The following is a 22812-nucleotide window of genomic DNA, read 5'->3' as shown; positions in this document are numbered from 1 at the left end:
CGTGGCTCTAGCGAGCTCTTCGGCACATCAGGAGAGCTCGATGGCGACGAGCTGCGAGCTCCCCACTCGGACGATGTCAACCTCGAGCTCCTCGCCCTCTCTCCCACCACCTGCACGAGCGCGAGCATGGCTGCCAGCTCCTCGACCAAGCCCGCAAAGAAGCGCTCGACCGACAAGGGCAGCGACGCGCCTCGCAAGCGCGCCCGCAAGGTCGCCCCGCCCGCCTCCACCGACGATGACGAGACGGCCAGCGATACCCCTCTCGACCCCCAGGACTCGGACGCCAGCAGCCTCGACGAGCCGGTCAAGAAGCCCAAGAAGCAGGCCAAGTCGCGCGGGTCCAACGGCGGCGACGCGGGCCAGAAGCGCAAGGCCAAGTCGAAGGAGGCCAAGGGCGAGGGCGACAAGGCGCCGCCCAAGAAGCGCGCGTCCAAGAAGAAGAAGAAGGACGAGTCCGAGGACGACTTTGTCGTCGACGACGACAACGACGAGGCCGACGAGCCGACCGACGACTCGGACGGCGGCCTCAACACTCGCGTCGTCCGCGAGGTCAAGAAGGTGCCTGCGCCCAAGGTCAACGGTGCGTCCCCTCTCCTCCCCCTGCCCAGTCGTCAACGATCTGACCCTGGGCGAGCGCGCGTTCCCGCTGCAGCCGCAACCTCGAGGCTCCTCCCCGAGACGCTCGACTTCCTCGCCAAGCTCGCCCAGCACAACGACCGCGACTGGTTCGGCACGCACGACGCCCTGTACCGCCACGCGCTCCTCAACTTCCAGACGTTCCTCGCGGCGTGGGTCCCCGTCGCGAGCGAGGCCGACTGGAGCCTGCCGCACCTGCCCGTCAAGGACCTCGTGCACCGCATCTACCGCGACGTGCGCTTCTCCAAGGACAAGACGCCGTACAAGCGCTACATGTGCGCCTCACACTCGCGCACGGGGCGCAAGGGCCCGTTCGCGCTGTACTACGTCCACGTGCAGCCGGGCGGCAAGTCGTTCCTCGGCGTCGGCTGCTGGTCGCCGTCGACCGACGTCCTCAAGCTCATTCGGGCCCAGATCCTGAGCAACCCCAAGCCGCTGCGCAAGATCCTCGCTAAGGAGGCGTTCGTCGAGCTGTTCGGCGAGCCCAAGCCGCGCATGGACGGCAAGCGCTCGAGCATCTATGGCGGCGAGGACCAGCTCAAGAACGCGCCCAAGATCGAGGGCGTCGACAAGACGCACAAGGACATCGACCTGCTCAAGTGCGTGTTCCACCTCTCACGCTTTGTCGAGGGCGGAGCAGGTACCGGGGCCTGACCCGCTGCGCGCGCGCAGGTGCCGCTCGTTCGCCGTCGAGACGCACTTCTCCGACGACGTCGTCACGTCGCCCGACTTTCTCGACAAGCTCAAGCACGCCATGTCGGTCGCGTCCGAGTTTGCGCAGTACCTGAACGAGGTGCGCTCCCTCTTTCTCTCTCTATCGCGGGCGCTCGTTCCCTGTGGCGCCGTCCTGACGCGGCCCTCGTCTCGCCCTCAGATCATCTCGCCGACGCCGGCGAGCGAGAACGACGACGACGACGGCGAGGACGACGAGGAGGAGCAGGAGGAGGGCGAGGGAGAAGAAGCCGAGGAGGAAGAAGAAGGGAGCGGCGACGAGGAGTGAGCGGGCGATGGCGCTCGAGCTGAGGGCGGTGGCGCTTGCGAACGAGACGACGTTACACGGTGACTCGAACGAGGCAGAGAGAGAGAGAGGAAAGCCGCGGCGGGAACCGGCACGAGGGACGGAAGGCGACCGAGTCTCGGAGAGTTGACGCGGCCACGCCAAGTCGAGCTCGCCTCGTTCGCCTCCTCCTCCCCTCCCCTCTCCCTCACCACCGCAACTGCTCCTCTGCGTGCTCGCTAGGACTACACACCATGCTGTCCGCTGCCCGTCTCTCTGGCCTCCGTGCCGCCCGCACGCCTCGTGCCGTAAGTTTTTCGATCCGCTCCATCACCTTCCGTGGTCCCGGTCGCTCGCCCATCGCCACCTCTCGGCTCGCCTTCGTGGCCGTCGAGGGGCACGCGAGCGACCTCGAGATACACCCAGAGGACAGTCACTGACTCTCGATCCCCCACCTCCCTCCCTCGCTCGCCGCCGCCGCCATCATCGCCTCGCCTCGACCTCGACTCGTCTCGCAACAGGCCTCGCTCATGCAGCAGCGCTTCAACTCCAAGGTCTCCGGACCCGTCGTCGGCATGGACCTCGGCACCACCAACTCGTGTGTCGCCATCATGGAGGGCAAGGTGCCGCGCGTTCTCGAGAACTCGGAGGGCGGCAGGACCACCCCGTCCGTCGTCGCCTTCACCAAGGACGGCGAGCGTCTCGTCGGTCTTCCCGCCAAGCGCCAGGCTGTCGTCAACTTCGAGGTGCGCCCCCTCTCTCCCAGGTTTCAGGTGGTGGCGGACGAGAGCTGACTCTCCTCGCCGCCGACAGAACACCTTCTTCGCGACCAAGCGCCTGATCGGCCGCAAGTTCACCGACGCCGAGGTCCAGACCGACCTCGACAACGTCCCGTTCAAGATCGTCAAGCACACCAACGGCGACGCCTGGCTCGAGGCGCGCGGCCAGAAGTACTCGCCCGCCCAGATCGGCGCGTTCGTCGTCGGCAAGATGAAGGAGACGGCCGAGTCGTTCCTCGGCAAGAACATCAAGCACGCCGTCATCACGGTCCCGGCCTAGTGCGTCCCGAGTCTCTCCCTTTGGACCCCCTCGCACCGCCGAGCCGCCGGCTCACCTGTCCCCTCCCTCCCTCCCTCGCCGCAGCTTCAACGACTCGCAGCGCCAGGCCACCAAGGACGCCGGCACGATCGCCGGTCTTGACGTCCTCCGCGTCATCAACGAGCCGACCGCCGCCGCCCTCGCGTACGGCCTCGACCGCAACGACTCGCGCCAGGTCGCCGTCTACGACCTCGGCGGTGGCACGTTCGACGTGTCGATCCTCGAGATGCAGAACGGCGTCTTCGAGGTCAAGTCGACCAACGGCAACACGCACCTCGGCGGCGAGGACTTTGACATCACGCTCGTCAACCACATCGTCGCCGAGTTCAAGAAGGAGTCGTCGCTCGACCTGTCCAAGGACCGCATGGCGATCCAGCGCATCCGCGAGGCGGCCGAGAAGGCCAAGATCGAGCTCTCGTCGACGGCCCAGACCGACATCAACCTGCCCTACATCACGGCCGACGCCTCGGGCCCCAAGCACATCAACATGAAGTTCACGCGCTCTCAGCTCGAGCAGCTCGTCGGCGGCCTCATCAACAAGACGGTCGAGCCCTGCAAGAAGGCCCTCGCCGACGCCGGCATGAAGGCGTCCGAGGTCGAGGAGGTCATCCTCGTCGGCGGCATGTCGCGCATGCCCAAGGTCATCGAGACCGTCAAGGGCGTGTTCGGCCGTGACCCGTCCAAGGGCGTCAACCCGGACGAGGCCGTCGCCGTCGGCGCCGCGATCCAGGGCGGTGTCCTCGCCGGCTCGGTCACCGACGTCCTCCTCCTCGACGTGACGCCGCTCTCGCTCGGTATCGAGACCCTCGGCGGCGTCTTCACCCGCCTCATCAACCGCAACACGACCATCCCGACCAAGAAGTCGCAGACTTTCTCGACGGCTGCCGACGGTCAGACCGCGGTCGAGATCAAGGTCTTCCAGGGCGAGCGCGAGCTCGTGCGCGACAACAAGATGCTCGGCAACTTCCAGCTCGTCGGCATCCCTCCCGCGCCCAAGGGCATCCCCCAGGTCGAGGTCACGTTCGACATCGACGCCGACGGCATCGTCAACGTCTCGGCCAAGGATAAGGCGACCAACAAGGACCAGTCGATCACCATCGCGGCGTCGTCGGGCCTGTCGGACAAGGAGATTGAGAACATGATCGCGCAGGCCGAGGCGCACGCCGAGGCCGACAAGGCCCGCCGCGACCTCATCGAGGCCGCCAACTCGGCGGACTCGGTCGCCGCCGAGACCGAGAAGGCGCTCAACGAGTTCAAGGAGCAGGTCGACGCCGAGGAGGCCAAGAAGGTGCAGGGCCTGATCACCGAGCTGCGCGAGCTCAACGTCAAGGCGCAGGCCGAGGGCTCCGAGGTCAAGCCGGACGAGATCAAGGCCAAGGTCAGCGAGACGCAGCAGGCGTCGCTCAAGCTCTTCCAGAAGTGCGTCCCCTTTCTCGAGAACGACTAGTGTCTCTTGTGCGAGCGTCTCTTGTGCGAGTCGCTTGACGAAACGGTCACTGACTTTGCGCCCTCGCCTTCCTCCTCCTCCTTCTCGACCCCTCCTTTCGCCTCCTCGCCTCCTCCCTCCTCACCTCTCCTCACTCCTCACAGGGTGTACGAGTCCCGCAATGCTCAGGGCCAGGCCGCCGAGGAGCCCAAGAAGGAGGAGGAGTCCAAGTAGACGCCCGTCTCCCCTGCGCGCTCGAACCTCGTCTCGCTCTCTCGCCCTCCCTCTCTCGACTCCCCCTCTGTGTCCTTACCCTCACCCTCGCCTACTCTCCACCCACTCGCATCGTCTCGTCGCATTGTCGTCGTCGTTCCCTTCCCCCATCCACCTCGAAAAGCGCCTCGTCTGTGCAGCCCTTCTAGACGCTCCCCTCCCCACTCCTCCCTAGTTCCCCCTCCCTCTTCCACGGCTTTCGGTCTGTGGCGCCGTTGTGTGTATTGAAATATCGAAGCGCTCTCTCCAGCACCCCTCGCGGCCGTCCCTCGTGCGAGCGAGAGCTTCCCTTGCGAGCGAGAGCTGCCTCGTCAACTGTCTGCCGCTCTCGTTGCTCGACGCCCTGCAGCTCGTCAGGCGCTCTATGGGTCGACCGTGTGTGCACGGCGAGGTCGCCGCAGCGGTGGAAAGCGGCACCGTCGGACGCAGCTGCCGGGCGCGACGTAGTCGGCATGCCGCTCGGAGCGAACAGCGTCGAGCAGAGCGAGCGCCGCTCGCCTTGTTGTGCAGGCGCTCGTTCTGGTACATCGCTATTGCCCTCTCGGAGCCTGTATGCCAAGCCGAGAAGGAGAGCGAGCGACGCGAGCGACGTGGCCGACTCGCTTCGGCATCGTTTCGAGAGCCGCAAGCGCGTGCAGTGCGGCCGAGGGAGCAAGGCGCTGCCCAGAGCGGTCAAACAGGTACTACAAGCATGCGCGAGCGGTCGAGAGAGCCCGCAAGGGCAGGCAGGGCCGGTCCGAGCACTGAGAGCGAGGAGAGACGGCGGCTTGGGAAGGTCGACAGGGAGGGGCTCGAGCGCGCTCGAGGAGAGGCGGAAGCGGCTGGTAAGCGCCGCCCGAGCACAGCTCGACTCGAAGGAGTACTACTGGCCGACGGCCAAGTACAGGATCGGAGCAGGGGGGACGTGCGCTTCCTGTAGGAAGGGCAGCATCGCACGCAAGCGAGCGAGGTTCGCGGGCCGAGCGTGGCTCGATGATGCTGTACTCGCGAGCGATGCGCCGAGTCGTTGCGTCAAGGAGTACGGCACGCGCCACTGGGGAAGAAGAGGGTGTCCAGAGGAAGACGCAGGTCGCGCCGAAGAACTCTTCGCTTTGGCGGCCGACCGGCCTGTCGCGTCAGTCGTCGCTATGCTATTGGCGAATGCGGATGCACAGACCCACAGAGCGGAGAGTGAGTGAGCCCCGAGCTGCTAGAACCGACTCAGGACCAAAAGCGCGCACGTGGACGAAGCTTGCGTTGGCCAACGAGACGCAGCAGGCGTCGCTCAAGCTCTTCCAGAAGTGCGTCCCGCCCCTCTCTCTGCCTCTCTCGTGTGTTCGGTCGACTCGCGTGAGCCGCTTGACGAGACAGCCACTGACTTTGCGCCCTTTGCCTCTTTTCTCCTCCTCCTCCTCCTTCTCGACCCCTCCTTTCGCCTTCTCGTCCGCTCCCTCGTCCTCCTCTCCTCTCCTCACTCCTCGCAGGGTGTACGAGAGCCGCAATGCTCAGGGCCAGGCGGCCGAGGAGCCCAAGAAGGAGGAGGAGTCCAAGTAGACGCCCGTCTCCCCTGCGCGCTCGAACCTCGTCCCGATCTCTCGCCCTCCCTCTCGACTCTCGCGCGCAGGTGACGAGAAGGATAAATCCGCGTTTGATTCAGGACATGACACAGACTGAAGGTACGACAGAGAGAGAACGGAAAGGCAAAGGAAGTCGACAGGGCGGCATCGGGACGGCGAGAGAGCGCTAGAGCTTGGCGCTGCGACAGGGAGGAGAGAGGCGTCAGGGCCCGGCTTTCCGACGCGAAGGAGAGAGAGGAGACGCACCCCATGATCTGGGCGACCTTGACGCTCTGGCGGATGCCGAGGTCTTGCTGCTCGGGAGGACGAGTCAGTCACCGAGCGAGCGCGCACACTCATAAGGGACGGGCAGGGACGCACCATGATCTCGAACGAGCCGCCGGGAATCCTGCGCAGAGTAGAGAGTGTCAGGCTGTGCGACAAGACGAAGCGGCGAGAGAAAGCGAGAGGGAGCGCACGTGTAGGCCTTGGCGTCGCGGTACAAGCGCTCGATCTTCTCGCCGACGCCTGACCGCGTGTACGCCGCACCGCCAAAGATCTGCATCGCCTCGCGCACGCAGTACTCGAACGTCTCTGCGAGGGTGCGAGTCTGTCAGGCACCAACCTCAACCTCGGGGAAGTGGAGAAGAGGGCGCACCGGTCGCTTGCGCCTTGAGGAGGGCCATCGTGCCGCCGCCGCGCAGCGTGAGCGTGTCCTGGTCGTACTGCGTTGACTGGTAGACGACTGTTGCGCGAGGAGGGCGAGAAGGTGCAGCAGGGTGAGCTCCTGCATCGCGTCGACGATCGTGAAGAGGGAAGGCGAGCGAGGACTCACCGGTCTCGAGCCACGCGTGCGTTACCTCGACGCGCTGTGCCATAGAGGCGAGCTGGAGATGAATGGATAGGGATTGTCATGCTGTGCTCTCGAGGTACGAGGGAGAGGTCGTCGACGCACCTTGGCCCGGATGACGGGGTGCTCGATGAGCGGCTTGCCGAACGTCTCGCGCCTGCAGGCGTGCTCTGCGTGCGCTCGGCTCGGTCAGATCGACTCGTCCGATAGAGGGAGTGTCGACGGCCCGAGGGAGGCCGCCACGGCAGGAAGGAAGGGAGGGAGGAGGAGGAGGAGGACTGAGCGACGCACTGATGCTCTCCTCGAGGCAGACGCGCGCGAACCGCGTCGCCTGGATAGCAATTCCTGCTCGCTCCGCGTTGAAGGAAGACATGATGATCTGAAGAAGTATTGAGGTCAGGGAGGTGAAGGAGAAGAAGGCGGAGGAGGACGGACCTGGAAGCCCTTGTTCTCCTTGCCGAGCACGTTGCCGACCGGCACGCGCACGTCGTCGTACGTGACGTAGGTCGTACCGCTCGCGAGGACGCCCTGACAGTCCATCTTGCGCGTCGTGAGGCCCTCGCCGCGCTCGACGACCATGAGCGAGATGCCGCCCATGCCCTTGCCGCCGGTGCGGACGGCCGTCACGAAGTAGTCGCACCACACGCCGCTGTGCGTCGAGAGAGAGCGAGTCAATAGGTGTACACGAGAAGGGTGGAAGAGGGAGGGAGGAAGAGGGAGGGAGGAAGAGGGAGGCAGAGAGAGGGAGCGCACTTGGTGATCCACTTCTTGGCGCCCTCGACGAGGTAGTACTGCCCGTCGTCGCTCTTCTTGGCGGTCGTGACGATGTTGGCGACGTCCGAGCCGCCCTCGGGCTCGGTGATGGCGAGGCACGAGCGCTTCTCGCCCTTGAGGAGCGACGGGAGGATGCGCTGCTTGAGCTCGTCCGAGCCAAAGTGGCGCAGCGGACCGATCGATATGCCGAAACCGCCGAGGACGCCGTAAAGGATGCCGCCCGATGCGCACCTGCACATCTCGTCGATGACGATCAGGTTGTGGAAGCCGTCCCAGTCGGCGGCGTCGACGCCGCCAGGAACCGGGATGCCCTGGGCGTACTCGGTCGGCCAGCCGGTTGCGCCGGCGGCGATGGCCGCGAGGATGCCGTAGTCGGCGATCTTCTTGTACGCCTCGGGCGGGATCTCGCGCGCCTGGTCCCACTCGGCGGCGAACGGCGTCAGGTGCTCGTCGGTGAAGCGGCGCATGGCCGCGCGCAACTTGCGGTGCGAGTCGTTGTAGTAGGGCGACTTCCAGTCCTGGTACCAGAAGGGATCGCCGAACGGGACGAGATCTGCAGGGCGCGCGAGGACGTGAGCGAGAGAACCTCGACGGCGGGGAGGGACGAGAGAGAGAGAGAGAGAGAGAGAGAGAGAGAGAGAGAGAGAGAGAGAGAGAGAGGGCGAGGGGCGAGGGGACGCACCGCCAAAGTAGGTCGAGTCGGCGTCGTCCTGCTCCTGCTCCTGCTCGACGACCTCGGGCGTGTCCTTCTTGACCTTGTTCTCGATGGCGCCGACCGTGTTGTCGCCGCTGCCGGTCGCGTCGCCGACCTTGCCGATGAGGAACTGGACGGCCACCTTCTCGAGCACCTTGCGCGGGTGCATCTTGTGGAACTGCTCGGTCGCGTCCTTGCCCGTGTGCTTGAGGAGGATCTTCTTGCCGCCTGTACGGGTAGTGGAGAAGGGTGAGCGGGGGACGCGAGAGAAGTGGGTCGAGGCGGCGCACCTGGGTGGTCGTCGAGGAACGATGTTCTGCGGCGCACATTCTACAGTCAGCTTGGGTGACAGTGTGTATGGGGTGAACGAGACACGCACACGTCGTACACTCCTCCCTCGACGACGACCCACGCCGAGTCGGCCGAGGCGTGCTGTGCGACCTGCTCGAGGGTGTAGGTCTGTGGGCGCAGGGTCAGCGGGCGGATCGAGAGAGAGCTCGTGACGGCGGCTAGACTCGCCTTGTCGCTCATGGTGGTGGAGGAGAAGAGGGAGAGAGAGAGCGGGACGAAGGTCGCCGTCTCCACCTCGCTCGTCCCCGAACGCCGCCAAGCTAGCCAGCCAAGTGCTGAGCCCGGCCATGCTCCTCTTGCGAGTTACTCGAGCACCACTAGCCCGTCCCACGCTCGCCGTGCGCCTCTCGTCGACCGCCCCGCCTCTTCATCAGCTCGAACAACAACTCGCCCCTCAACCTCTCAAGGGAAAGGCAGACTGGAAGCGCAGACAGGCGCGTCCTACTCTCTCGCCCCTCTAGTCTCCATCAGAGCTGACCAGCCCTCTCCCGGACGCGCAGGAGGGCAGCAACTTCATCGACACCCTCAACCTCTCGGTCGTGTCTGGTCGCGGCGGCGCTGGAGGCGTCGCGTTCCATCGCGAGAAGTTCAAGGTGCGCCCACAGCCCTCTGTGCCCTCCCACGAGCCCCTCAGGCGACCCCACTGACCCCTTTCCCTCCTCGCCACAGGCTCGCGGCCCTCCTTCTGGTGGACCCGGCGGCGCCGGCGGCTCGGTCTACCTGCTCGCGTCGCCAACCGTTACCAACCTGTCGCACCTCCCGCGCACGATCCGCGGCGGCGCCGGCGCGTCGGGCGGCGGCTCGTGGCTCGCGGGCAAGCGCGGCGACGACGTCGTCGTGCGCGTCCCGGTCGGCACCATCGTGCGCGAGGTGCGCCGCGAGCCCAAGGACGAGGACGCGGCCGAGATTGAGCGCGAGGAGCGCGAGGAGCTCGAGTGGGCGTACGAGGCCAACAAGGTGCGGCTCGCCGAGGCCGAGGCGCGCGACGCGAGGTGGACGGCGTGGAAAAAACGGCGCGACAAGGCCGACAAGTTCGGCAACCCGGACGACGTCGAGCCGTGGGAGGAGCTCGACGAGGTCGACGTCCCCGCCGACAAGCTCCAGGCCCTGAGCAACCTCCGCAAGGCGCTCTTCGTCATGTACCCGCAGGCCGAGCTTGAGGGCCACCCGCACTTCCTCCGCACCGAGCACACGCTCCTGTCCAAGCTCCTGTCGCGCGAGGTCGAGATGCCCGACCCCAAGATGCGCCGTCGTCGCCGCCGCCGACGCGCGAGGACCGACCACGACGACGACGCGCCCCTGTACCTCGACCTCACCAAGCCGACGCCGCTCGACAAGCCGATCCTGCTCGTCGCGGGAGGTCAACCCGGACTCGGCAACCCGTCGTTTCTGACGCACGAGGACCGGTCGCCCAAGTACGCGACGCGCGGCGGCGACGGCGAGATGATGCGCCTCGAGCTCGAGGTCAAGAGCACGGGCGAGGTCGGCCTCGTCGGCCTTCCCAACGCCGGCAAGAGGTGCGCTCATGCTCTCTCTATCCTCCCTCGCCTCTCTCGCAGACTGTAACTGACTCGGTGGCACGATCACAGCACCCTCCTTCGCGCGCTCACCTCGTCGACGCCCCGAGTCGCCTCGTACGCCTTTACGACCCTCAACCCGCACCACGGTACCTGCATCCTGTGGTCCGACGGCACCTTTTCCGGCCCTCGCGCCTCGCCGTCGTCGCCCGCCGCCGAGATCCTCGACACGCCGGCTTCGCCCGAGTACTTCAGCGCCGCATCGCCTCGGCAATCCCGCGCCGAGCGCCGCGCCCAGCAGCAGCAGCAGCAGGCGGTCGCAGCAGGCTCGAGCCCGGACGCACCCGTCGAGGACCGCAGCGAGGTCCTGCGCTTCACCCTGACCGACAACCCGGGCCTGGTCGCCTCTGCGTCGCTCAACGTCGGCCTCGGGCACGCCTTCCTGCGCCACATCGAGCGCTGCGCCGCTCTCGTGTACGTCGTCGACCTGTCGAGCGCCGACCCGCTCGAGGCCGTGCGCGCGCTCCGCACCGAGCTGGCAGAGTACGCGCGCATCAAGGGCTTGCCGAGGGGCGAGCTCGAGGCGAGGGTCAAGGGCGTCGTCGCCAACAAGGCCGACCTGTTCGCGCCGTCGGCGAGCGCAGCAGGAGCGGCGGCAGCAGGTGCCGAGCTGAGCGAGGGCGAGGCCGACAGCGACGGCGACAGCGCGCACGAGCCCGTCCAGTCGCCGTCGGACGGGCGCGCCAAGCTAGCCGCGCTCGAGGCCTACGTCGCCGAGGTGTCGGCCGACGAGGTGGCGCAGGGCGTGCGGCGCAACGAGGACCGCATCTGGGTCGTGCCCATCAGCGCGCGCCGGCGCGAGAACGTCAAGGCGCTCGTGCACCGCCTCGCCGACACGGTCAGGAGCGAGCGTGAGCGGGTGCGCGAGCGAGAGGAGGTCGAGGCGGTCGAGGCCGAGGAGGAGCGGCAGCGGTTGACGGGCGAGAGGTGGCTCGGTAGTGCTGCCGGCGGCGGCAGCGACGGCAGCGATTAGACGAGGCGCATCTCTCTCCCTCTCTCTATCATGATCTCTCCCGGACGTTGTTGTAGCACCTCGCCCTGCATCTTGCACCCTCCCATCTACGAGAACCCCGCCTCGGGTGCCGCATGCGTCTATAAGTGAGAGGGAGAGGGAAAGAGAACGAGAGGAAGGCAATCAGGCCGTGACGCCCATGGCCTCCTTGACCTTGTCCTGCGCCGGTGCGGCCTGCGCGTTGGCGTACGAGAGGTAGGCGCTGCGGGCGAGGGAGAAAAAGTCAGGGCGGCTCTTTCTCGAATCGGAGGGCCGAGCGCGCGAGAGCGACAAGGGCGAGGAGGACTCACTTCCAGAAGAGGCTGACGACCTGTGCGCGAGGATGGACGTGAGAGTGCGCTCGAGGATGGGCCCGAGAGAGGGGGAGAGGAGAAAGGGGCGCACGTTGACGGTGAGAAGGCGGAGATGCGGCGGCACGACCGAGAAGTTGAGCGTCTGGACCGGGATCCAGGCTGTGGCGCGAGAGAGAGAGGCGAGTGCGGGTGAGAGTCAGTGAACGAGGATAGAGGCGAGGGTCGGAGGAAGGCAGAGAGGGGACGCACTGCCCCAGTTGGCCTGGATAGTCGGCCACCAGCTCGTCTCGATCCTGCGCTTGGCCTCGCCAAAGCCCTTGCCCTCGAGGAGCGACTGAGCCGTGAAGAAGATGGTCAGGACGCACGGCGTTAGGACGAACTGGTCGACGCCGACGCGCGCGACCGTGGCTGCGGACGAGGGGACGAGCGACGTGAGCCCGTGGGGTGAGAGGACGGGGCAGGGAGAGGCCGGGACGCACTGGCGACCTTGGACTGGAAGCGGATGCGGTCGATGAAGCCGTACACGCGCGTGATGAGGGGCGCAAAGATGAGGCCTGCGCGCGAGTCGAGATACGACGAGGTAAGTTCGCATTTGACGGGGCGGTGGCGTCGAAGGCGGCGCACCTCCGTAAGCCGACAAGCGGAGCGTGCGCATGTACTGTGGGCATGGACAGAGTGAGGGCCGCTCGGGAGATACGAGGACGGGGTGAAGGAGAGCGTACGTCATGGTCGCGGCCGCGCTTCTCGATGCCCTGCTGAGCGAGGACGTCGCCCGCGCCAAAGAGGAAGCCTGTGGGTCGTGCGAGTCAGCTCGGTGGGAGGTGCAGAGAGGGGAGAGAGGGCGAGGGCGCACCTGCCGAGACCATGCCAGTCGCATAAGGCCGGCGCAAGCTGAGGAGGGAGAGTCAGGTCGGGTGCGAGGCGGGCGAGGACGGGGGGAGAGGGGTGGTGCGCACAGCGAGGCGTTGTAGGCACGGAGAACGCCAGCCATGGTCGACGAGTCGAGGCGAGAGATGAGGCGGAGCGAAGATGGGCCGGCCGAGTGCGACGAGCTTTGAGGTGCGAGGCGGCGAGGCGAGGGCGGGCGGGCGCGGGTAGCGGGCGGGGCTCTTGAGTTGGACTGGGCTGAGCTGAGTGGGCGAGACTCTGAGTCTGTCGCGGGTGTGGGAGAGAGAGCGAGGGCCGAGAGGAACGAACGAACGAGCGAGGCGGTGCTTGGTCGTCGTCCCTCAGCCGCCTCTCGTCTAGACCAGGCACAGCTGCACTCGCTGCACTCGCACACTGAGCCATGGCTGCACCCGCTCCCGCTCGACCCGCGCCGAGCGATGCCCTGCTCGTCAAGCACCACGTCCTCTTCGCCCTCCGCAACGCTCGCTACCTCCCGACCCCGTACCAGCCAGAGGACAGCAGCAGGTCCGTCCCTCCCTCTCCCTTGCCACTCCAACCACTGACCAACCCCTCGCCAGGATGACGCTCGCCTACTTCTGCCTCGCCGCCCTCGCCCTCCTCCCCTCGGCCCCCGTCTCGACCCACGACCCACAACTCGCCGCCATCGACGTCATGCTCAAGCCTCAGCAACGCCAGGGCTTCCTCGACTGGGTCTACGACCAGCAGCTCCCGCAGGGCGGCTTCCGCGGCTCCGACTCGCTCGCCGCCGCACTCGCCGACAGCGCTCGCGCCCCGAACGACCTCGACCCGCCCCACCTCATCCAGACCTACACCGCCCTCGTCATCCTCGGCCTCCTCGACGACGACTACGCCCGACTGCGACGACAAGACCTCGCCCACTTCATCGGCGCGTGCCAGAACCCGGACGGCTCGTGAGTCGCCTTCCCTTCCCGCGCAGCTCGAGCCAGGCCGAAGACTAACGGCGACCAAACCCCGCAACAGCTTCTCGCACTTCCCTGGGTGTGCCGAGCCGGGCGACCCTCGCTCGACCTACTCGGCCTTTGCAGTCGCGTCGATGCTCGACGACTGGACCACCGTCAACGTCGATTCGGCCCTCGACTTCCTCAACAGCTGTCGGGTTCGTCTACGTCTCGCTCGAGTGCTCGAGCAGGCGGGTTCAGACTGACTCGTGTGCCCGTCCGCAGCGGTACGAGGGCGGCTTCAGCCAGCGACCAGGTCTCGAGGCGAATGGTGCGCTCCCTCTCTCTCCCTCTCCTACCTCGAAGCACCGATTTACTCAGTCTTCACGTCACAGCCGGTCCGACCTACTGCGCCATCGCCTCGTTCTCGCTCGCGGGCCGTCTCGCGTCGCTTGATCGCCCCGAGCAGCTCCTGCGCTGGCTCGTCTCGCGCCAGGTCCGCCCGCCGCCTCGTCCACCTCGGTCCGAGACGAGCTATGAGAGCGACGAGGAGGCCGACGAGAGAGGGCGAGAGGAGGAGGAGGAGGAGGACGAGGAGGACGGGCGCAGAGTCGAGGACTCGGCGGGCTTTCAAGGTCGGGCGAACAAGCCGACCGACGCGTGCTACTCGTTCTGGAACACGGCCGCACTCACGGTGCGCCCCTATGTCCATTCTCTGTCCCCTCCTTCCTTGTCACCAACCCGCCTTGCCCGCACGCACCCCTCCTCGCCTCCCTCGCAGCTTCTCCTCCCCGCCATCGACCCGACCCTCACCCTCTCGAGCATCGTCGACCCGGCGCTCGACCGCACATGGCTCCTCGACTGCCAGCACCCCAAGTTTGGCGGCATCGCGCGAGAACCGGGCGCGCTCCCCGGTGCGTCCTCGGCGCCCTCTTCTTCCTCCCTCTCTCCCTCTCCCTCTTGCGTATACTGACGCCTCTCTCTCCCTCTCCCTCTCTCGTTACACCCTCCCTTCCAACGCGCAGACGTCATGCACACGTACCTGTCGCTCGCCGCCCTCTCGCTCGGCGACAGCGCGGGCGGCGGCGCGACCCTCGGCCTGCGCGAGCTCGACGCCGCGTGGAACGTGCCGCGAGAGGTGGCGCGGCGCATGCGGGACCGGCTGCGGCGGAGCGAGAGCGCGAGCAGAGAGGGCGACGGCGCGCAGATCTAGAGTGAGGGGTCGGACGTGAGAGCGCTCGAGCCGCTTCTGCAACTTGGTCTTTCCTCTCTTTCTCCTCGGCGCAGCTCTCGGACACGCACACTCGAGAGAAGAGAGGGAATGCTGCCAGGTCGTTGCAAGGAGAGACACACAAAGAGAGAGAGAGAGAGAAGAGAGGGCGAGAGAGAGGGGGTATAGGACGACTGCGGCACTTTCTCCTCGAGATCCCGCGTTCCCTTCTCAGGAAGAACCAGTGACTGCGAGCTTCTTGAGGTGCTCCACTGCGAGAGAGAGAGGGAGGAAGGCGAGGGTCAGGGAGCTACTCGCGGCGGACCGGGCGCTGTCTCGACGAGGAGCGAGAGGGGGACGCACTGAAGACTTGGAGCGAGACGTCGTCGGTGAGGACGACCTGGCCGACCGGAGGAGCGCCGTACTCTGCGGGCAGGACAGGGCAGGAGGGAGAGAGAGAAGAGTCAGGACGGCTCGACGACGACGACGACGAGAGGGAGAGAGAGGAGAACGCACGGCCGCCCGAGACGTGCGTCGTCGACGGGTTGAGCTTGGAGAGGAGGAACCTCGCCTGGGACCCGCCCTGGTCGCAGATGACGTACCGCGGGACGGGGAACCGGTCGAGGAGGAGCTCGGTCGCGTCCTCCTTTGGCGCGTCGAGGAGCTGCGCCAGGTTCTCGTACCCTTCCTGCTCGTGGTAGCCCGCCTTGCGCCACTGGGCGATCGTGTCGCCGTGAAAGATGAGGATGTGGAAGAAGGTGTCGAGGAGGAGGATGCGGTCGGGCTGGATCGAGATCGAGTCGAGGAGGACGGCCTCGGCGGGCGTCTCGAGCGCGTAGCTCATCAGCGTTGGCTGGATCATGACGAGCGAGTTGTTGACGTCCTCGGTGTTGAGGATGTGCCTGCGCGCGAGAGAGGGGAGGGGGTCAGTGCACACGACCCCGAGGGAGGAGGACGACGACGGCGAGAGAGGACGGACCGGTAGTAGGCCGTCTCGTCGGGCGAGTTGTTGAACACCTGGAGGAACTGGCTCCGGCGCAAGTGGAACATGAACTGCGGGTACACGATAAAGTTGTCGTTGAGGCGGAACGACGACGGGTCGTCCTTGCGGTACTCGGCGAATTTTTGGCACAGGCGGATCAACATGCGGTCGAGCCAGCGCAGGACGTCGGGGCTGTCGTCGATCTCGGCCTTGTAGACGGCGATGCGCGCCATGAGGACGGCGGCCGCCTCCTGGTCAAAGTTGTCCGAGATGGCCGGGTTGCCCGGCTCGGCAAAGTTGCGCGCGATCGTCGTCACGCGCAGGCGGAACTGGCCCGACGAGTGCTGGTAGTGCGTGACGAACTGGATCATGCCGCGAGCGCCGGGCGCGAGCGTCTGGCCGGCCGGCGTCACGACCTCGAAGTAGACGGCGTTGGCGGTCCGGGGCGAGATCGAGCACATCTTCCACGCCGACGTCTGGCCGATGCCGATCTCGGTCTCGCCGACCCAGGCCGACTTCTTGTTGGCCGAGATGGCGTGCCCGATCAGGCCCGACACCTTGAGCTCCTTGGTCGTCTGTGTCGCGAGGAGGGGTGGGTCAGTGACGACTCGACGGCGACGGCGACGGCGAGGACGAACGACGACGACGAAGATGGCGACGAGAAGGAGAGAGAGAGGGAGGGAGGACGAACCTGGACGTCGAACGTGGCGTTGAAGCCCATCTGGAGGTGGCCCTGGTCGTCCTTGACAAAGACGCGGTGGAACGACTGCTTGAAGAGCGACATGTTGAAAGAGTCGGCGAGGATCATGTAGCCGTTGGTGCAGTTGGCGAGCGACTTCATCTCGTGCAGGCCGACCTGGTCGAGGCAGCCCATGAAAAGGTCGATGGCGTGGCCGTTCTGCGCCGCGCGCCTCGCGAGCTGCTCGTAGAACTTGGTCGCGCGCTTGAAGTACTTGACGTTGTCGCGCTCGATGTCGTGGTGCGACCGGATCGGCTCGCGCAGCTCGACGCCGACGACCATGCCCGGACCCTCGGTCGCCGGGCCGCCGGCAAAGAGCATGATGCGCGCGCCCGTGTTGGGGAACGTCGTCTCGAGGAGGCCGACGGCGACGCTCATGGCGACGCCCGTGCAGCGCTGCGCGCGGCGGTCGCTCGCGACGGGCCACGGGTCGCGCTGCAGGCCCTCGAGGACCGACGTGAGGCTGAACTCGCACTGCGACACGGGGAGGAGGAACCGCGCGGCGCCCGACAGGGCCGGTGGCGGCGCGTTGGCCGGCGGTGCGCCCGGGCCGCCCTGGCGCGTCGGCGGCGCGAGGCCGAGCATCTCCATGATCGACTTGGTCGTGTACTCCTTGGTGCCGCGGAACACGAACGACTTGGGGCACTCGGTGTAGCCGAGCTCGTGCACTTGCGTCTGCGGGGGCTTTGGGGTCAGTACGCCGGTCTCTGCGAGAGAAAGGCGAGGGAGAGGGGAGCGGACCATGGTGCCGTAGGTGATGAGGCCGACGAGGGCATGAGGCGGGAGGAGGCTGAGCGAGACGATGATGGTCTCCTTGAGGGCCTTGAGGTCGTCGTCCTCGAGGCACGTGTCGACGACGAACAGGAAGACGGGCGGGATCTGGGCCGGGCGCGAGAGGGTGTATTCGATCGTCGTGTACTTGGGAAGGAGCTCGGCGGGCAGGTTCGAGGTCGAGATGTCCTTGTAGTGGGGCGGGAAGGCGTTGCGCTGCAGGCAGAAGGGGCAGATCCACAGCTTGCCGCGGACGTCGATCTGGCAGTACGGGTTGAGGATGGCGCGGCAGGGGGCCTTGCAGGTGACGGGTTCGTACAGGACGGGCGGGAGGTCGGGGCGCTCCTTCAACGGGGTGTAGAGCTGCGCGCGTGTGGCGAGAGGGTCAGGGTGGGCCCATGGAGCAAGAGAGAGAGAGAGAGCGAGAGTGGGGCTCACGGCACCGATGGGGACGACGGTGCGGGTCGCCTCGATGCGGCTGCCAGCCCAGACGTTCCACGAGAGGCGGACGCCGTCGCGGTCCTCGACGTCCTCGAAGTCGAACGCGCGCTGGCCAGACATGGCGGGGCGGCGGTCGGCGGGTGTCGGCGGAGAGAGGGGGAGGAGGAGGGGGAGGACGTGGACCGGGGGTGCGGCGAGGTGACGAGAGAGCTGCGGCTCGCGGTGCAAAGGCGGGGTCGACGAGTCGAGGCTGGCGAGTCGGTCTAGGGCGCGTCTGGCCTAGGCAGAGCCGAGGGTCAAGAGCGAGATGAGGACACTGGCCGCGACGACGAGGCGACGGGCGAAGCGACCCTCCAGCTCGCCCGACTGTGGCACTCTCGCTGCACCAGCACACTCTACTGCACTCCCACTCGACACACCGTCCATCGCCGCGACCAGCGCCACCACTCCCGTCTCGGTCCGTCCCTCCCTCGTCCTCCCAGCTCGTCTCAAACCACCCTCGTCCCGCACTCGCACCGCACAGCTCTCTGGTGCATGCGGGCGCACACCGTGAGCATCACAGACTGACCTGCAGGTGCACCCACAGAATCGCGCAACCAGCACACTCGACTCGAGCCACCTCGCCCTCTTCCCTCCTCCCTCTGCCGACCCGACTCTCGCACTCGAGCAACCCGCCTAGCCCGCCATGCGCGCCACCCTGTCCCTCCTGAGCAAAGCCTCGCGCGCTCCCTTGAACTCGAAGCAGGCCAACAAGGAGTTCTACAAGGGTCCGTCGCCGCACCGCCTCCCCTTTCCTCCCTCTCGCCCTCCTCGCCCGCTCACTCTCCTCTGCCTGCACACAGGTACCGGTTCGTTCCCCGGCCTCGGCCCCAAGCGTCAGGGTCGCCACTCGCCCGGGTCCAAGGCGCCCTACATCCTCATGCAGGAGCGCATGCGCACCTTTGTCGTCCCCGACAACCTCAACTCTTGCGGCGTGCGTCCCTCCCTCTCTCTCAACCCTTGCCTTCTCAAGCACGACTGACTCACTCTCGCACTCGGCCACAGCTCAAGCCCTACGTCGCCAAGACCGTCAAGGTCGACCCGCGAGCGAGCAACTGGCCCATGGCCGACTCCAAGCCGACGCTCGACTCGAAGCGCGGCGGCCTCTTTGGGCCCAACGGCTTCGACGGCCATTACTACCTCCAGCTCGCCGAGACGCTCCGTGCCGAGGACGGCGCCAAGAAGGCATGAGCGGCGCGCTCGACGCGAGCCGGTCGCGAGACGAGGTGCGCGCTCGCGCGAGATCGGGGGCGCGGCGGTGTCAGGTGGCGGCAGGGCACGGGAGACGGAGGACTAGGAGGGCCCACAGCATGTCGTGTTTGTACTCTCATCGCACTTTCCCACCGCATTCGGCTCGTCGAGCGGCGAGAAGGCGCTGCAGCGTGTTCGAGAGGGTCTCGTCTCGCTCCCTTTCTGTCTCGTGGTTCGGCCGTTCGCACTGCAAGACTGTGCTCAAGCGATCGACGAGCTCTCCAGAGCGCAAGAGAGCGAGGCGAGGTGGCAGTCGTCGGCTCCTGATGAGTCGAAGAGCCGCTTCATCTCTCGGCTCCTCCCTCACCCTCACCTCACCACCTTCAGCGTCAAACAGTGCGTCACAGACCCACAGACGCTCATCGTCAGAGATCGGCCCGCTGACCGCCTCCCTCGCGCAGTGTCGTCGTGCTGTGTCGCCATCGTCGGCGTTGGTCTCGTCGGCAAGCAGGTCGTGCAGCAGCTCACGAGCCCGGCCCTGAGCGGCCTGTTCAAGATCGTCAGCCTCACCAACAGCAAGCACACGCTCGCTCTGTCGCCCTCGGCCCCGACCCTCGACGCCAAGACGCTCCTGTCGCTCCTGCCCGCCTCGTCGCAGCCGCTCCCCACCGAGTCGGCGCACCCGGCCGCGTCCTACTCGCCCGCGAGCCCGACCGAGCTCGTCAAGAAGCTCGCCGCCGACGCGCGCGCGTCCAAGCAGCACACGATCCTGATCGACTGCACCTCGGACCTCGCCGTCACCGAGCTGTACCCGGCCGCCATCTCGTCGGGCCTGTCGGTCGTCACGCCCAACAAGAAGGGCTTCTCGAGCTCGAGCGACCTGTTCCAGCAGGTCGTCGACGCCCAGTCGGCGCCCAACGCCGGCCTCGTCTACCTCGAGGCGACCGTCGGCGCCGGCCTGCCCATCATCTCGACCCTGCGCGACCTCCTCAAGACGGGCGACGAGGTGACCAAGATCGAGGGCGTCTTCAGCGGCACGATGAGCTACATCTTCAACAACTTCTCGCCCGCGACTCCCGCCGACGGCCCGGCCCCCAAGTTCTCCGAGGTCGTCAAGGTCGCCAAGGAGAACGGCTACACTGTGCGTCCCCCTACCCCTCCTGTCGGACTCGATGAGTGCAGACACTGACCCTCGAGGTGTACCCGCCAACAGGAGCCGCACCCTGCCGACGACCTGTCGGGCTCGGACGTCGCCCGCAAGCTCACCATCCTGTCGCGCCTCCTGTCGATCAACCCCTCGTCGCTCGCGGCGCTCCCCTCGCTTCCCGACGGCTACGCGTCGCTCGACACCGAGACGCTCATCCCCTCGGCGCTCGCCGACTGCAAGACGGGCGACGAGTTTGTCCAGCGCCTGCCCGACCACGACGCCGAGTTTGAGCAGCTGCGCGCCGAGGCCGAGAAGGAGGGCAAGGTGCTGCGGTACGTCGGCGTCATCGACCGCGAGGCGGGCGTCGTCAAGTGCGGCCTCGAGAAGTGCGTCCCCTGTTTCGCTGTCTCTCTCGTTCTTTCGAGCCTCTTCTACCTCGCCGCCGCCGACCACTTTCACTGACACGCCTCCCTCCCGTCTTCTTTCCCTCTCGCGCTCGCAGGTACCCGGTCTCGCACCCGTTCGCGTCGGCCCTGAGCGGCAGCGACAACATCGTCGCGTTCCACACGGCGCGCTACTCGCAGCGCCCGCTCATCGTCCAGGGCGCCGGCGCCGGCGCCGACGTGACGGCCATGGGCGTCGTCGCCGACGCTATCAAGGTCGCTGAGCGCATGGGCGTGCGGGTCCACCTGTAGACGGTCGAGGAGGAGGAGGAGCGAAGGGTGAAAAGGCGCTGCGTCTCGCGCTCAATCTCTTGCGCTCGTCGTCTGGTTTCGCGAGTGAGTCGTAGAGCGTGAGCTGTCGAGCGACCGAGGCTGTGAAGCGGCCTGTGCGACGTGGCCGTGCCCGCTCACACTCGTCGAACGAGGCGGTGCACGTCTCGCGGCTCTCGCTCCTCTCGACACCGCTCGCCCCTGCTGCCTGCGACTCGCCATGGCTCGATCGACCGACCAGGACAACATCGCGTGCATAGCGCAACCCGCCACGCTCCCCTGCGGCCGTGTCCTCCCGAACCGGCTCGTCAAGGTGCGTCCGACCTTCCGAGCCTTCTCCCCGTCGCGTTCGCGTCGAGCGCGCATGACTGAAGGTCCCTGCCATGTTGTCCACAGGCCTCCATGGAGGAGATGCTCTCGACTGAGCTGCAGGAGGCCCTGTACGAGGTGTGGGCCGAGGGCGGGTGGGGGATGCTCATCACCGGTGCGCCCTCGCTCTCTGCAGCCGGTCCTGCAAGACCGAAGTGCGCCAGCTGACACAGCGAGGCGTACGCAGGCAACGTCCAGGTCTCGCCGGCGCACCTCGGCACCCCGTTCGACCTCGCCGTCCCACCTCGACCCGTCCCTCCTTCCTCCCTATCCTTCTTCGCCCGATGGGCACGCTCGACCCGGCCGACCTCGTCCCGTCCCCGACCTGTCGCCGTCGTCCAGCTCAACCACCCGGGCCGACAGTCGATGCGCGTCCTGTGCGGCCGCAGCCCGTCGTCGCCAGCTCTCGCGCCGTCCGCCGTCCCGCTCTCGGTCGCAGGGCCGCTCGGGCGCCTCTTGTGGGGCACGCCGAGAGCCATGACCGAGGGCGACATCGACCAGGTCGTCGACGAGTTCGTCAACGCGGCGAGGGTCGTGCGCGAGGCCGGGTGGGACGGCGTCCAGCTGCACGCGAGCCACGGCTACCTCCTTGCGTCGTTCCTCAGCCCAAAGGTGCGCCCGGACATGTTCGCATCTATCTACTGTCCGAGTCGCACAGCCCAGTCAGCTCATGACGGTGCCTGTCAACGCTCGCAGGTCAACCGCCGCACCGACAGCTACGGTGGCACGGCCCGCAAGCGCCTCAAGCTCCTGTTCCGCATCATCGACGGCATTCGGGCCGAGTGCCCGCAGAGCGACGGCTTCTGCGTCGGCATCAAGCTCAACTGCTCGGACTTTGTCGTGCGTCCACGCCATCCTCCCCTTGGTCGGCCGTCTCGCCTCGCCGCACGTCGCTGACTCTTTCTCGAGTCACCTTTGCGCAGAAAGGAGGCTTGACAGTGCGTCCACCTTTCTCTGTCTCTCGTGGCTGGAAGCAGACCTCGCACTGACCACCTCTTTCGCACCTCGAGCAGGAGCAGGACGCGCTCGACAACGTCAAGTGGATCGCCGAGCACGGCGGCGTCGACTTTCTCGAGATCAGTGGAGGGTCGTACGAGAGTCCTGGTGCGTACGATCGGCATCACGGTGGCACGCTCGGGGCGGGAGCGCCGTCGCTCTCGGCTCGAGCTGGCGGTCGTTTCGTTGCGCACGACCTGACCCTCTCTCTTGCCTCCCGCAGAGTTCATGACGCCCGACGCATCGCCAAAACGACCGTCGACATTCGCGAGAGAAGCCTTCTTCGACTCGTTCTCGCAACGAGCGCGCTGGCTCCTCTCGACCCTCTCTCCCTCGACTCTGCCCTCGCCCATCCCCCTCATCCTCCTCACCGGCGGCTTCCGCACCCGCTCCGGCATCTCTCGCGCCCTGTCGACCTCGTCCAAGCAGCCCCCAGCCGCCGACCTCGCCGGCCTCGCCCGACCCGCCGCCGCCGACCCGTTCCTCCCGCTCTCGCTTTTGTCGCCCTCGGTCCCGGCGAGCGCCGCTCGCGCAGCGGCGTACGACTCGCTGTACGGCGTGCGGTGGCTGCGGGTCCTGCTCGGGTGGGTCGCTGTCGCGGGCCCGGGACTCGACGTCCTGTGGCACACGATGGCGCTGCGGCAGGTGGCGCTGCGGCGTGCCGCCGAGCGCAAGCGTGGGGTCGAGCAGGTGCAGCGGACGGGTGCGGGCGAGTACGAGCTGTGCGGGTTCTGGCGCATGGCGTGGAGGACGTGGGTCCGGCCGGTCGTGCCGAACTGGCTCGGCGGCGTCGCTGCGGCGCTCCTCTTTGCCGTCCTGGGCCGAGGCTGGAAATGGGCATAGACTCGAGACTGCATCGCCGCATGTTGCAGTACTCTGCGCGTCGGGCC

General features: G+C 67.0%; 10 protein-coding genes across 10 annotated transcripts; 7 read left to right on the top strand and 3 right to left on the bottom strand.

Annotated features, from left to right (window-relative positions):
* The first annotated feature begins 464 nt into the window (after positions 1-464).
* RHOBADRAFT_26723 (uncharacterized protein) lies at positions 465-1698 on the top strand. Its single transcript, XM_018412760.1, has 4 exons — positions 465-580; positions 653-1235; positions 1309-1429; positions 1511-1698. Exons 2-4 carry the CDS (start codon positions 910-912, stop codon positions 1634-1636), a joined length of 573 nt encoding a protein of 190 aa, XP_018271447.1. The 5' UTR covers positions 465-580; positions 653-909; the 3' UTR covers positions 1637-1698.
* A 196-nt stretch (positions 1699-1894) lies between these two features.
* Positions 1895-4684, top strand: RHOBADRAFT_66416 (uncharacterized protein). Its single transcript, XM_018418960.1, has 5 exons — positions 1895-1941; positions 2155-2379; positions 2447-2691; positions 2777-4150; positions 4322-4684. Exons 2-5 carry the CDS (start codon positions 2164-2166, stop codon positions 4389-4391), a joined length of 1905 nt encoding a protein of 634 aa, XP_018271446.1. The 5' UTR covers positions 1895-1941; positions 2155-2163; the 3' UTR covers positions 4392-4684.
* Positions 4685-6152: 1468 nt separating this feature from the next.
* RHOBADRAFT_43902 (uncharacterized protein) lies at positions 6153-8814 on the bottom strand (the record flags this gene model as incomplete). The annotated part of the gene is made up of 13 exons (XM_018414311.1): positions 6153-6165; positions 6233-6279; positions 6347-6374; positions 6445-6559; positions 6624-6710; positions 6801-6852; positions 6921-6985; positions 7107-7194; positions 7251-7464; positions 7569-8142; positions 8272-8511; positions 8574-8599; positions 8663-8814. 13 exons carry the CDS (start codon positions 8812-8814, stop codon positions 6153-6155), a joined length of 1701 nt encoding a protein of 566 aa, XP_018271445.1.
* Positions 8815-9978: 1164 nt separating this feature from the next.
* On the top strand, positions 9979-10779 carry RHOBADRAFT_8178 (uncharacterized protein; the record flags this gene model as incomplete). The annotated part of the gene is made up of 3 exons (XM_018419210.1): positions 9979-10151; positions 10224-10313; positions 10485-10779. Coding segments are annotated over 3 exons (558 nt in total), but the record flags the coding sequence as incomplete, so codon positions are not given.
* Positions 10780-11233: 454 nt separating this feature from the next.
* On the bottom strand, positions 11234-12509 carry RHOBADRAFT_66412 (uncharacterized protein; the record flags this gene model as incomplete). Its single annotated transcript, XM_018418959.1, has 9 exons — positions 11234-11425; positions 11514-11533; positions 11608-11675; positions 11766-11924; positions 11996-12070; positions 12141-12174; positions 12239-12306; positions 12370-12407; positions 12473-12509. Coding segments are annotated over 9 exons (578 nt in total), but the record flags the coding sequence as incomplete, so codon positions are not given.
* A 295-nt stretch (positions 12510-12804) lies between these two features.
* Positions 12805-14598, top strand: RHOBADRAFT_53375 (uncharacterized protein; the record flags this gene model as incomplete). The annotated part of the gene is made up of 7 exons (XM_018416809.1): positions 12805-12929; positions 12983-13336; positions 13407-13542; positions 13610-13655; positions 13720-14018; positions 14106-14238; positions 14350-14598. 7 exons carry the CDS (start codon positions 12805-12807, stop codon positions 14535-14537), a joined length of 1281 nt encoding a protein of 426 aa, XP_018271442.1. The 3' UTR covers positions 14538-14598.
* A 37-nt stretch (positions 14599-14635) lies between these two features.
* On the bottom strand, positions 14636-17587 carry RHOBADRAFT_36242 (uncharacterized protein; the record flags this gene model as incomplete). Its single annotated transcript, XM_018413341.1, has 7 exons — positions 14636-14806; positions 14898-14960; positions 15051-15436; positions 15514-16091; positions 16208-16930; positions 16997-17389; positions 17465-17587. The coding sequence occupies 7 exons, from the start codon at positions 17585-17587 to the stop codon at positions 14766-14768; spliced, it is 2307 nt and encodes a 768-aa protein (XP_018271441.1). The 3' UTR covers positions 14636-14765.
* A 252-nt stretch (positions 17588-17839) lies between these two features.
* RHOBADRAFT_53373 (uncharacterized protein) lies at positions 17840-18852 on the top strand. The gene is made up of 4 exons (XM_018416808.1): positions 17840-17924; positions 18054-18234; positions 18310-18440; positions 18512-18852. Exons 2-4 carry the CDS (start codon positions 18153-18155, stop codon positions 18695-18697), a joined length of 399 nt encoding a protein of 132 aa, XP_018271440.1. The 5' UTR covers positions 17840-17924; positions 18054-18152; the 3' UTR covers positions 18698-18852.
* Positions 18853-19075: 223 nt separating this feature from the next.
* RHOBADRAFT_26708 (uncharacterized protein) lies at positions 19076-20598 on the top strand. The gene is made up of 4 exons (XM_018412759.1): positions 19076-19093; positions 19159-19838; positions 19911-20230; positions 20347-20598. Coding segments are annotated over exons 1-4 (1194 nt in total). The 5' UTR covers positions 19076-19092; the 3' UTR covers positions 20540-20598.
* Positions 20599-20777: 179 nt separating this feature from the next.
* On the top strand, positions 20778-22765 carry RHOBADRAFT_43895 (uncharacterized protein; the record flags this gene model as incomplete). Its single annotated transcript, XM_018414310.1, has 7 exons — positions 20778-20870; positions 20954-21041; positions 21114-21538; positions 21623-21766; positions 21850-21864; positions 21940-22030; positions 22146-22765. The coding sequence occupies 7 exons, from the start codon at positions 20778-20780 to the stop codon at positions 22763-22765; spliced, it is 1476 nt and encodes a 491-aa protein (XP_018271438.1).
* Between the last annotated feature and the right edge of the window lie 47 nt (positions 22766-22812).

Source organism: Rhodotorula graminis, assembly GCF_001329695.1.
Source record: "Rhodotorula graminis WP1 unplaced genomic scaffold RHOBAscaffold_6, whole genome shotgun sequence".
Taxonomy (NCBI): Eukaryota; Fungi; Basidiomycota; class Microbotryomycetes; order Sporidiobolales; family Sporidiobolaceae; genus Rhodotorula; species Rhodotorula graminis.
The sequence above is the reverse complement of the archived record's forward strand: the minus strand, read 5'-3'. Positions and strand labels throughout refer to the sequence as shown.